This window comes from Mycetomoellerius zeteki, unplaced genomic scaffold (genome assembly GCF_001594055.1).
Source record: "Mycetomoellerius zeteki isolate Tzet28-1 unplaced genomic scaffold, Tzet1.0 scaffold20, whole genome shotgun sequence".
Taxonomy (NCBI): domain Eukaryota; kingdom Metazoa; phylum Arthropoda; class Insecta; order Hymenoptera; family Formicidae; genus Mycetomoellerius; species Mycetomoellerius zeteki.
The window spans coordinates 1,797,366-1,809,886 of NW_017256957.1; the positions used below are offsets into that span (position 1 = coordinate 1,797,366).

General features: G+C 35.6%; 2 protein-coding genes across 3 annotated transcripts in view; one reads left to right on the forward strand and one right to left on the reverse strand.

Annotated features, from left to right (window-relative positions):
* The first annotated feature begins 5,795 nt into the window (after positions 1-5,795).
* SmydA-5 (SET and MYND domain containing, arthropod-specific, member 5) lies at positions 5,796-10,416 on the forward strand. Its single transcript, XM_018447409.1, has 5 exons — positions 5,796-6,070; positions 6,199-6,697; positions 8,028-8,405; positions 8,841-9,176; positions 9,849-10,416. Exons 2-5 carry the CDS (start codon positions 6,273-6,275, stop codon positions 10,153-10,155), a joined length of 1,446 nt encoding a protein of 481 aa, XP_018302911.1. The 5' UTR covers positions 5,796-6,070; positions 6,199-6,272; the 3' UTR covers positions 10,156-10,416.
* A 77-nt stretch (positions 10,417-10,493) lies between these two features.
* nord (neuron derived neurotrophic factor nord) overlaps positions 10,494-12,521 on the reverse strand; it is a 10,751-nt gene continuing 8,723 nt past the window's right edge. Inside the window, exons 6-7 of one of the 2 annotated variants that reach the window (XM_018447408.1) lie at positions 12,361-12,516; positions 10,494-11,557 (exon numbers count right to left, since the gene is read on the reverse strand). In XM_018447408.1, the coding sequence (XP_018302910.1) occupies positions 11,189-11,557; positions 12,361-12,516 (525 nt within the window). In that variant the 3' untranslated portion in view covers positions 10,494-11,188. Of the gene's footprint in view, positions 11,558-12,360; positions 12,520-12,521 lie in introns of both variants that reach the window. The other variant, XM_018447407.1, reaches the window with a different exon arrangement.

Genomic DNA, 12,521 nt, shown 5'->3' on the forward strand with positions numbered 1-12,521 from the left:
TTGACAAACAATTTAATAAAAATTTATTAAATTTAATAAGAATATGGTCTTCGCTTATTTATATTGAATATTTCTCGGTCGATTTTAACTTATTACTTTTTTTCAATGTAAATTATAAATTGTTACCATCACTTAAATTGCGCGATAGTTCTTGTTGACAAACGATTAGTGAATTTCGCAAATTGATACATTTTTACATATATTCTTTAGTTTCATCTTTGTTATATCGCAGATCGCGATCCGATTCATCCGAGTGTCTCCCGCGATGAGATAAAGCGCAAACGGGACATTCATTTCCCTAATGTCGATCTCATAACAGCAGGCCGAATTGTCTTAGTGAGGCCTAAGTGTTAGTAACTAGTTTTAAGAATTAAACGAAGAGCATAGTTTCAGGAAATGTCCGTTTTAAAAATTCGTATTGACGCGCGTTGATAGGAAAACGTCCAGATAATCAGTTTTTACAGTGATGCGCTAAAACAGAGTTCAGCAAACGCTCGTTAATGATCGAATGTCGATTCCCTTGTAATGTCTCGCGTCTTAAACGGCTATTTGGCATCAGTCGAATAATAATTAATGGCAGAACCAACGAACTTCTGTCCGCGAATGTCGTTTAATTCATCGAGACACATTCGAAGGATATATTCTTTACGTGTACTCTTAGTATTTGCAGTAGGTTTTTGCATTTGCGTGGCCTTTGTTTACAAGAAAAGATAATAGTTACATAAATATATAAAACGCGGACTACCAGAGTTGTGCGCTTCAGGAAATTGGGCGATAAACATTCTTTAGTATCGACGATAGTGTGAGAGAAAGAAATAAACTAACTGGAAAAAAAGAGGAGTGGAAAGAGAAAGGCGTTCTTCTCTCGATACTGTCGAAGTGTACGCCCATCGTGAGATCGCATTTTTAAACATACAAGAAGATTAGAAGATCCTCGGTTTTTTTGTACCAAGTACGAGATGCATTTACACGAGGATAGTACTACAGGCAATACCACGCTGATATCCAGTGCCATATATAACAGTGAAATATATCCCGTGTGAACGGACGGCGAGCGTTTCCCGACGATGACCGTACATTCGCATGTCGCAATGTAACGTTACCAGAGCGTTCTCTCCCCGCGGAATAAGCAAACACAAATGATCTATTTTACATATTGCATAATCACCGAGGCAAAAGCGTTCAGGCGTTCTCGTTTTGTAGCGCTGTAGAACCGCGTGTTTCGGCGCTGTTTGCTAAAGCGGCGAATGAATATTAATTTATTAGCGGATGCGTGGCGTTCGAGGCACACGTGTTTTATTTTTGCTATACGCAGACCATCGTAGGGCAAATCGATGTTAATTCCGCGCGGCGAAGGAAAATCCGCGGGATCTCGTGTTGAGAAATCATGTATAATATCCTTGAGATATTACATGTAAAAGAGGTATCTTGGAAAATATTTTTCAGACTCACGTAATTGTCGCCACATATATTTTCACTATAGGGCCCAAGATATTCTCAGAATGTATCTTGAATTTTCTCTTCGTGATTGCTATATATATTTTATTTAGATAACTTTTAAATATTTTATATAAGAGAGAAAGAGACAAAGCGTTTTTAGTAATTTATGTTCTGTAATTTTAAGAAAATCAACTTATAGGGATCCCAAGTGACGAAATTACCGATGCTACAGGTTCTCCGAATTGGTTAAATTTTTTACGAGAAAATCGAAAAAAGTTAAAAAATTAGGTACACTTATCACTAATTTTATAATTTTTATGGTTTTCTTGTTAGATCGACCGTATTTTCTGTGAATATTTTAATTGTGTAAAAGAATTTTACGCAATCTGTATAATCAATTTAAAGAATTTTTTGTAATGAACTTGTAATGTTGATAATTCTGTCATTTTAGGATCTCCTTATACAAGTTATTTGTGAACTGGTAGTATAATCGGGAAGATGATTCTACATGAAAAAATATCGAAAATGTAGCATAAAATTTTTTTACATAAGGCTTTGTTTTCGGGGAAAGAACTCAGAATCACATCATGAGTCGATCGCACGAGAGAAGCGCGTAGTCACTCCTCGCCCCCTATCAATTCTTTTTCTCGAAAACAAAGCCTCCTATAAAAATTTGTTTTACGTTTTCGACTTATTTTTTTATACAGCATCAGTCCCTTCCCGGTTGTATCACTAATTCATGAACATTTTGTATACAGGGTGTCCAGTAATGACTATATAATCTCTCGAGAGCTGGTAGAGCTGACTAAACTGAGTTGAAAAGTCCTTTATCGTTTTGCAATTTTCGCAATTTTTTTAAATTTTTTTTCTACAATAAGTCATTACCTAAGCTTTAAATCTTAAGCCTTAAGAAATTGACTGTCAATTAATGACAGTCAATTATTCTTCTTGCATTCAACTGTGATTGGTCAATTCCTCACGGCTTAAGACTTAAAGCTTAGGTAATGACTTATTGTAGAAAGCCCATTAAAGATGTCTTAAAGTTGTCTTATGCATCGATTTTAGACATTCTGCTCATTAGGTAACTAAAAAAAAATTTGCGAAAATTCAAAACAATAGAGGAGTTTTCGACTCAGTTTAGTTCGCTCTACCTGCCCATGAGAGATTATGCGGTCATTATACCCTGTATACATTCACGAAAGTTTTAATGCATCCCGCAGATTTTTATTGTTGCGCAGAATAATATCCGTATATCGAAACTACGACGACCGATGTTGTTCTGCAGCTTGAGAAAATAGGAAACGTTATCGGTTGTTCTAGTTTCGCGTTTTGATATATTTTGATACAATGGAAAAGGCAAAGTTCGATCATCGCCGTTCTGTCAAACAATCGCCGCGAAAGATCTGCACAAGCTAGAAGCGGACAAGATGTATTGTAAATTTAAGAACAATAGCTCATCGTGCGTTTAGCGCTACGTTTTCCTTCATTTTGCTTCTCGCAAGTCTTTGTTTTTTAATAACATAAAAAAAGCACATTTAAGGTCCGTTGCGTCATTGATCTTGGCACCGATCGCGTCAAAGCTTATCGAAATTTCTTTCTCGACATTTCCGTAGTATTATGAGGTCTGTTCATTCTAGTTGAACTTCTTGCATTGTTCATCTCTCCTCGTCTTTTCTCTAACGTGAAAAAGGAGAAAGATGAGCCATACAAGAATAGCTGAAAAGAGCAGGCTGATGGAAGTGAGGCATAAAGTTTGGCGCGATTTAGCGTTATCGGCATAATTGATTCTTAACGCTAAACGCGCGGCGAGAGTGCAGGCCTACGTAAGCACAAACACCCAAGAGGGAGTACCATTTGTACATAAAGAGGAATAATTTATTCTATTTATCGTAAAGAGGAAGGGGATGATGAGAGGAGCCGGCGAGAAATCGCGCACTATTGTGTTACATTTGAGTTGTTTTGCATGTGCTTCGGTGTCTGTCACACGCGGCTGTGAGCCGCGCGGTGAGTTCGTAATGCATTCTATATAAATAAATAAATATATATATAAATATATACATAGCGCAGTTAGAGAGTGATAAACCGAAATCGAGATACGACGATGACGTGCGAGGCGTAAATATCCGTTGAGGTGGTCCCGTGCGACGCCGGTGCGCGAATTCTCCCGTGCAACAATTATCATCTTGGCTGGAATTTCGCGCTCGCCAATTATCACTTAATTAAGTTTGCTTTAAGCACGGTTTATTTGCGTGCCGCCGCCCCACGAGAGTCGACGGATTGCTTTACGGACGGTCGCACGTCCTCGCAGAGTACCTAGGAATATATTCTTAATATGTGAAGAAGATATAAGAATTACACGGTGTCTCGTTGTATTTGTATAATAAGGTGTAAAGAGAGAGCGAGAGAGAGAGAGAAAGAAAAAGAAAGAAAAAAATGAAAAAAAGAATAGTATCATTCTCATGGTCATTGAGCGTATTTCTTAAATGATGCTACGCGTACAGGGTGCATTCTAAATTGCGTTAACGCGGCGTTAACTGCGTATTCGTATTTTTTATCTTTGCAAGATGGAATTGGGACGATCGACTCTCCGTGATTCTGTGATTCATTAACGAAAGGAAGACGACGTCGAGAATTTTTAAAGGATCGAGCCTCGTACGAGTCGGAATGTCTTTGATTAAAATAATTGGAATCCGCGGATTCTGAGGATTTGCTTCGGGCACGTCCTATAAATTTTGATATATGATCGACACTCACATCTCAAATATATGTTGATATATTCTAATGTCGAGTCGAGCATGATAGCACTAATTTTCCTAATTCTAGCGTATTGATGTTCATGGAATTAAAAGTCGATGTTCGCGCAAGACAAGTAGAAATAAAGTGAGATCGTGAGGATAAGGGTGGGAAAAAATCACGTTTCATGCGTATCGCGGGTTATTGATATCGACGGCGTTTTCCAAGGAAAAACAATCCGTAAAGAATATCGTAAAAAATCACAGGCATAGTGATATGGAGGTAAAAAGATGCTTTTGGACGTATTATTTTTTATGTCGTTCAGCTCGCGGCTGTGATCATTTTAGAAACACCCATGTACGAACCCGAACCAGCAATCAACTTTGTGATAGTCTGTGTACCGAATCTGAACATCGTTAAATTAATCCCATCTCCTATAGATAAGGTATAATAATTATTAGACTTTCATCACGTACACGCAAAGGACAAAACATATTTACTACGTCATAAAGTGATAACGAGATTGTGTTGTTCCCTGATTTGTATCATGTAGGCACGTTTAATAATAAATCGAAATATTATCTATATAACCTTCATTATTTTTACCTTTCATACTGATTTTACTTGAAATGTTGATGTTGATGATCGATTCGATCCATTTAGAAAAAATTTATATATATATAATGACTTAATTTTTTCTACTAAAGAATTAAAAATATGCATTACATACATTGTTAGATAGGGAGCAATGATAACCCAGTGAGTTAAATAACATGTTTATTATTTAACTTTCATGTGTGTCAAAATATAAATCTATTTCTGTGTTTAATCAAAATCGATATTTTTACATATGATGCACTTAATAAATAATAAATTAAATTGGAATCAAATTTAATACATTTTCTTGAGTTAAATTGTTTATTTCTATTGTTTTAGTTAAATTAACAATATATTGAGTACAGTGGCGATCTGTAGAAATGATTAAATAACTCAAATTGAATACAATATGACATTATACGAATTTAACAGCATGTGAAATTCTAAATCCTAAAGTAGTAAAAAACCTTGAACCTTAAACCCTGTTTAATTAAAAAAAATCTTTAATATTTAAACCTTTCTCTATTAATCATTGCAAGGCAGAGGTTTAGTTGCATTCTATACTTTAAACGGCTTCAGATTTTAAGTGTAGTTTTATATCTGTATTTGACGATTAATAATGATCTGTGTTATATGTAAGACTCCTACATAAAAAAGAACATTTTGCTAAAGCATCTGAAAATTTAAATAAATACAGATCTGAAAATAATTTTATTGGTCTTTCAAAACAATTCTGTAGAACACTCAAATAGTTGCTAGCAGAAAGTCAAAACCTTTTGCAGCATCACCCATCATCTTTGAATTTCTTACAAATTATTTTAATCAAAAAAATTATTTTTACATCTATATCTACCTATAAAATTTTGGATATGTCAACAAAGTCGTTCTTTCTGTATGTATATATTTCTTGTAATTTAGGTAATATTTTTACATTTAAATTCACGCGTAGGATGGTATCAAAACCGTTAATAATAATAAATTCGTTGGATGTGTTGACCTTCGCTAGCACGTACGATCCATGTGCGTCGTATGTGCACAGTAGAAAAATCTTCATTCCCTTCGTTTTACGAAAATAGTAGCACGGCCGTCCAACCTATAATTAAACGTGGCCGCCACGTTAGCAAATGCCGATTTGTTCAGTACGATAAAGTTAGCGACCAGTGAACGATGTTCTCGCGATAAGTCTGACCTAATTATTTTGCTGGGGGAATTGAATAAATTTAATGAAATATAATAAATACAGTATATTTTGATCGCGCGTCTAATGTTGCTTCATTCTCAACTCCCGAATTAATAAACCGTAAGTATCAAATACATTTACATAAAGCTTGAGGAAAAAACTTCCATGGTGTAAAGTACACTGCATTTTTCATTCACATATTCTCAGCTGTTCTTTTTCGTAGCCCAATTAATTAAATTATCGATCAGATTTCAGAAGCTTGAATGGTCAAGTTTTAATAATTAAATTCGACCTGGGCAATGATCTTAAGGATTAATTAGTCATGGATGGTGACCTGAAATACGGCACATGCCCGGTGTGCGGCAAAAATGCCACGTTGAAGTGCGGCAGCTGCAGACGCGAGTTTTACTGCGACAAGTCGCACCAGTCTCAAGACTGGCCGCGTCACAGGTCCACGTGCAGCGGCTGGGAAATAGGTCGCGACTCTGTGCTCGGACGGCACTTGCTGGCGACTAGGGATCTAGCACCGGGAGACGTAATCCTTACGGAGACGCCTTTGGTCTGGGGACCATCGATCCACACGAATCAACGGGTCTGCGTTGGATGTGGCGAATCGTGCGACGATGTCGACGCGAGATGCAGTGGGTGCTGCTGGCCAGTGTGCAGGTCCGATTGCGAGGGATTATTCGATAAAAAGAGACACCAGTTGGAATGCGCTCTGCTTGCGCGAGCTAGAATTGTTCCTAGGTATCGCATACTTCACCTAGTGCAGATTTGATAGTAGAGTATCTATTTCGAAGCTAAATTAGCGAGATGTTTAACAAGGAGATAGCCTAGATAGCCAAGCGTTTCTTTAGTATATAAGAAAGGAAATATTCGTTTGGCATAAATTTCTCTTCAGTTGTCATCGTGTTGTGTTGTCACTGAAACAATTATAGTAATTTTCTTAACGGTAAAATTTATTGGCACAATTCAGTAAACGAGAATGAATTGAAGTATGGATTGAAATGGATTTAAATTTTCAGAAATATATATTTGTGAACGTTGAAACGAATCCTTTTCAGTTCCAATGTATTTTTATTCATTTATATGAAGCATATTTCTATGTCCTTCAATATAAAAAAATTTTAGCTTTTTAAGTGCATTTTTATCGTGAATACTGCTTTATCGTAAATATTGCTTAGTTCAAAATTCTGAATGAGAAATGTAGTTTTAATCCAATTGAATCTAAAAAAAAAAGTGAAAATAGACCATGAATATTACTAAAGTACGTATTTAGATGGATTCAAATGGATTAAATTTTCAATCCATTTAAATCCATTCTCGTTTACTGGGTAATATTAACCCTATATTGAATTATTTATTGGCCCAATATATTCCTAATGTTTAATCAATGGTATCGCCACCCAATAAACTACTACTATGGTAAAGATATTATACGGACAATATATAATCTGCGAAAACGAGTAGAAATGCTGTAGTAAATTTGTAACCATAAAAGTTACCACAATCTGTTTATGAAGGGAATTGTTGCCTGAGTGTTGCCATTAAGCTGCTCATTGACAATTAAAATTAACAATCTAATAGGCAAAATCAGAAGCTGCTTTCTTCAATATATTGAAGGCAACGTAAGCAAAGCTGTTTCAAGCAAATTAAAGCGATCTACAAGCAGCTTGCTATCTGAGAGAGAAAGTTTGCTTAACTTTTAGTACAAATGACAATTTTCCGTATTTTTTACTGCACACGATAAGTCGTTCGTATCCCGGGTTAATTTTCATCACTTTTGCAAGTATACGAAAATTATTAAGTGATTCTTAAATATATATTTTATCTTTAGAAAGCATTTGTAAAGTTGTGTTATTAAACAAAAGAAAAGGATAAAAACCATTATTTAGCTGTTTCTAGTTAAAAAAAAAGAAATGCACAAGGATAGGAATGCTCAATCGTGTATTACATACTACGGATTAATCGCGACTAGAGTCGCACAATTATATCGCGGAAAGTTAAACTAAAGATGCTTTTAAAGACGTTTCTCATTAAATTGATTTACGTTATTAATTTCACGCTATGCTTATAGATGCGAGGTACTTCTGATAATTCGTTTATTGATATTGTGGCGCATGAAATCGCGTCGATGGACGTCTTTGGCCAATCTACAAAATCACGTGGAGTCGCGAGGACCCGGCACGGAGGCTCACGACGAAGTGTCGAGTGTGAGTCAGTGTCTGGGGCCACTTTTGTTAATGGCATCCGATTGTAAGAATGTTTTACCGATGATTTGTGGCTTGATTGACGTAAATGCGTTGGAAACTGCGCCGCCAGAAGGCTCGGTGGCAATTTATGAACATGCATCTCTTCTGGAGCATTCCTGTATCGCGAACACACGACACAGTTTTCGCATCGATGACAAAGGCAGGCCGCGAATTACGGTATATGCGGTCACGTTCATTAAAAAGTACGTACATAGTTAATCTATCTCATCAAAAATTATTATCTCCCTGATAAAAATTTTTTTTATACTTTAAATTTATGAAGATTTCTAAAAAAATATCTTAAACTTTGTAAGATTTTATAAGTTTTCTTCGGAAATTATAAAATAAAAAATCTTAGAATATTTCAAAATTTATATATATAAACAGTTTTTTTTAGAAAAAATGTAGATTTTCTTAACACTAAAAAGTGTTTCAATTTTTATAAAAAAATCTAAAAAATTTTTTATAAAGAGAGTTATAAAATTATACAAAAATTCTAAAAAAATTCTAAAATTTATATAGAAGTTCTGAGAAATAATATGAAGATTCTCTAAGAAAAATTTTCACCAAAGCTATCTTATGAAAAAAAATATATATATTTTTTATTGTCACCACGCATTTCACGACTAATTTTCCAGAGGGGAACATTTGTGCACCATGTACACGCATGCGCTTTGGTCCACTAGAGCCAGGCGGGAGCATCTCCTTACCACGAAATACTTTGCTTGCCGATGCAAACGTTGCGCTGATCCTACGGAATTGGGCACGCATTTAGGCACCCTGAATTGTCCCTGTAAAAACGGACTCATGTTGCCAAACGATCCCTTAAATCCAAATACCAAATGGTCTTGTGACGTGTGCCCAGGAACAATAACATCCGCGGAGGTTGCAGAGCTTATCGACAGACTGGAGGAAGAGGTCGTAGAAGTTATGAAACAGGCGACTGAGTATACTCTATCCGAACTTCTTTCACGGTATGATATTATACTTTTCCGTTTGGTTTTCCCGTGACTTTTATTAACATTAATTCCTATCGCGTTAATTAATAATAAATGACTAAACCGTGTAAAATACTAGAAAATCGCATCCATATACGGAAAAAATGATTTTGCTGACAAATTAAAAAATTTAGCTAGATACAAATTAAACAAATAATTTTGTTGGACCATCAAAATAATTATGTAGAATGCTAATTATTAGAAAACAGATTATTAGAAAGTCAAAACTTTTGTAACATTATGTTTAAGCATTTTACATAATTATTTTAATGATTTAACAAAATTATTTTCATATCTACATACAGCTAAATTTGTAGATATTTCAGAAAAATACTGAAAAAAAGATTTTTCAGTATTTTTTGCGCTACACGAAAGAACAATTTTTCTGAAGTATCTAAAAATTTAGATAGATATATGTAGATCTGAAAATAATTTTGTCAAAATAATTATGTAGGACGCTCAAGTTGAGTCAAACTTTTTACAACATCATTATTGAGTTTTCTACATAGTTATTTTGATGATCTAACAATACTAATAAAATTATTTCCAGATCTGTATCTATCTAAATTTTTAGATACAGATCTGAAAATAATTTTGTTAGAATTGACTAAATTTGTATCACTTGATAACTCAATGAATTTTGTTTAGGCTTACGGTGTTGCTGCATCCCGGCCATCAGCATTGCATATCCGTGAGTCACTCTCTGATACAGCTACTGCCGGCAACCGATCTACGAAAGTCGGAATTGTGTAAACGCATCATGGACACGGTAAGCCGATTGGATCCGTACGGCGCTCGTCTAGCGCTTTACACGGCGGTTACCCTGCGAGAACTCGCAATGTGTCCTGGCGAGGATAAGCGAGTTCATCTCGCTAAAGCAGCCTTATTGCTGAAGGCGGAACCACCGAATTCACCCGGAGAAAGGCTCCGCAGACTCATCGAAGTGGAACTCTGATTTTAGCTCGTTGCAGCACGGCAAAAGTAATTATATTTTTGTTATTGTACAATCCAACATATAAAACAAGGAAGGATTCTTATAGTTTTTATTATAAATGAGAAAGTTGCGCACGCCAGATTCGCGCGAGCAACAATTGCTTGCTTGTCTGTCTAAATTTTTGTTTATTCGTTTTCTCAATTTCAAATGTATCTCTATTCACAACTACAGGTAGCCGTAAAAGTGGTAAAAATATTCATTGTACTTATTTAGAAGGTAAAAAGAGTACGTATAAAAAACTTATAACTATATAAAGAATGTGTACATATATGTTATACAAATATCAAAATATATGTGTGTACGCTTGTGGTCTCTCCGCGTTTATTGCGGATGTCGTGTATGTGTGTGTATGTATTTGTATGGTTGAACGTGTCGTAAAATCTAGACTAGATGACTGTGCCTCTGCGATTGAACGTAATCCTTAAATCTGGAAGTAACTTCGTCGTACGTATTATTTTTACAGTGATCTGCGCTTCCGCAATTGGTTGGCAAGCAAACTTAATAACGAGATAAAATTATCATATGCGAAAATAAAAAGAGAAATGTTTATCGAGCGAAATTCGTTTTAGATGATCGTCGTTTGTACTTATCTAAATAAAATTTTAGAACATCAAAATTTATACAAAATAACGTCGACACGGTTTGCGTATATGTACTTCGATAGATCTCTTCCCAAGTAGAACAACAGGTTACGATGATGTCAAAATGGCGTTAAAATGAATCGTGACTGATCGAAAAGACTCTTAATAATTATTTTGGAGCTATTTTGACGCCATTTTGATGTCGTGATGACTCTTTGTTCTACTTGGATAAAATTCACGTCATTGTTAAGATAAATGATTTGCACGTCCAATTCTCTAAATCTCGTGGACGTTTTTTTTTTATGGTATACATTATTTGATGAGAAAACAGATAGATCTAAAAGTCACCAACAGTACTCTCACAGACTATCGTCTCATCGGTCTTATAGTTCGCTTAATAGGAATCATGCGGATTACACGGTGCAGGAACGTCGTGTGCGTACACCCAGCAGCGGATAGGACAAGGACTGGCCTTTCAGCTGCGCTGTGACCTGCAAGAGGTAAGCTTTGCCAGGTTGTAGCCTCTTCAGAGTGAACGGCAGCGCCCGGTCCTTCGGTGAGTTTCGTTTCTCCTCACAAACCTCGAACGTGTACTCGGATCGCCTGCGCCGGTGAAGCCCGCACTGATCCGGTACGGTCGTGACACTCGCTAAGGACGACGAACTCCGCAGTTCTTTCACCAAGATGCAGTACTTTGCGTCACCGGCTGGGTCCACGCCTATCGTTACTTCGTGGCATGTTCTGAGAGATCGGTACTCTCGCGGTGGATTCTTGGATGGTATCTGTGTAAAAAAATGCGACCCCTAATTCGCTTTTTGAACAAGTTTCTGATTTTCAAGATTCATCGATAACCGCGAGGAACGATCGATAGTGATTTTATTACGGTTACGAATATATCAAGTACAATTAAACAAATTTATCTCCATTTTTAAGAAACATATCACTCTCTTATTTTAAAAGTGACACAATAACTAAAAAGTAATAAAAAAAACTTAAAATGACAAAAAAACTGGGGGTTCTTATTACTTAAATCTTTCAATTTATTATATATTCAATTTTGCGAACTCGCGCCAAAATCTTTTTTCAGTCTTGAAATCATAAAACAGAACTAAAGTAGTAATATCACATATTAAATTGACTACTGCAATTTAATAATATTGATGCCAATATAATAATAGAATTTCTCTTACTTAATAAAAAAAATAAATTTCCTAGAAAAAGAAAAGAACTATTTTTTATTTGATGGAAAATTAATGACAAATCAAATAATACCGATAAAAAGAATATTTTCTTAACATGATCAAATGTCATTTCACAATCCTTAAAAGACTTTTTTTAGGTTGTAACAATTTTTTATGAAATTAAGTTAGTTCACTTTTAGTGATTGATAGGATAATGTTTACTTAATTCATAATAATAATTCGGAAATCATATATTTTGAGTTGTGTTACTTTTGAAGTACATATAAAGACGCATTATATATTACTTCTGCATTGAGAAAGTATCGGAAGATAGAACAGAGCACAACGGAATCTTTCACAGTTGTTATTCTAAAGGAAATATTAGTTTGCACAGTCCGACATACTTGCGGATAAATGGTGGACGATTCCTGCGTAGCCAGCACTTTTATGGTGGATACTCGAACCAGCTCCTGCGGTGTGGTCGATATACGCAGAGTGTACGTCTTACCGGGAGGTAAAGGAGGTACGCGCAATGAGGCATATCCGACCACCTCTTTTTCCTGCT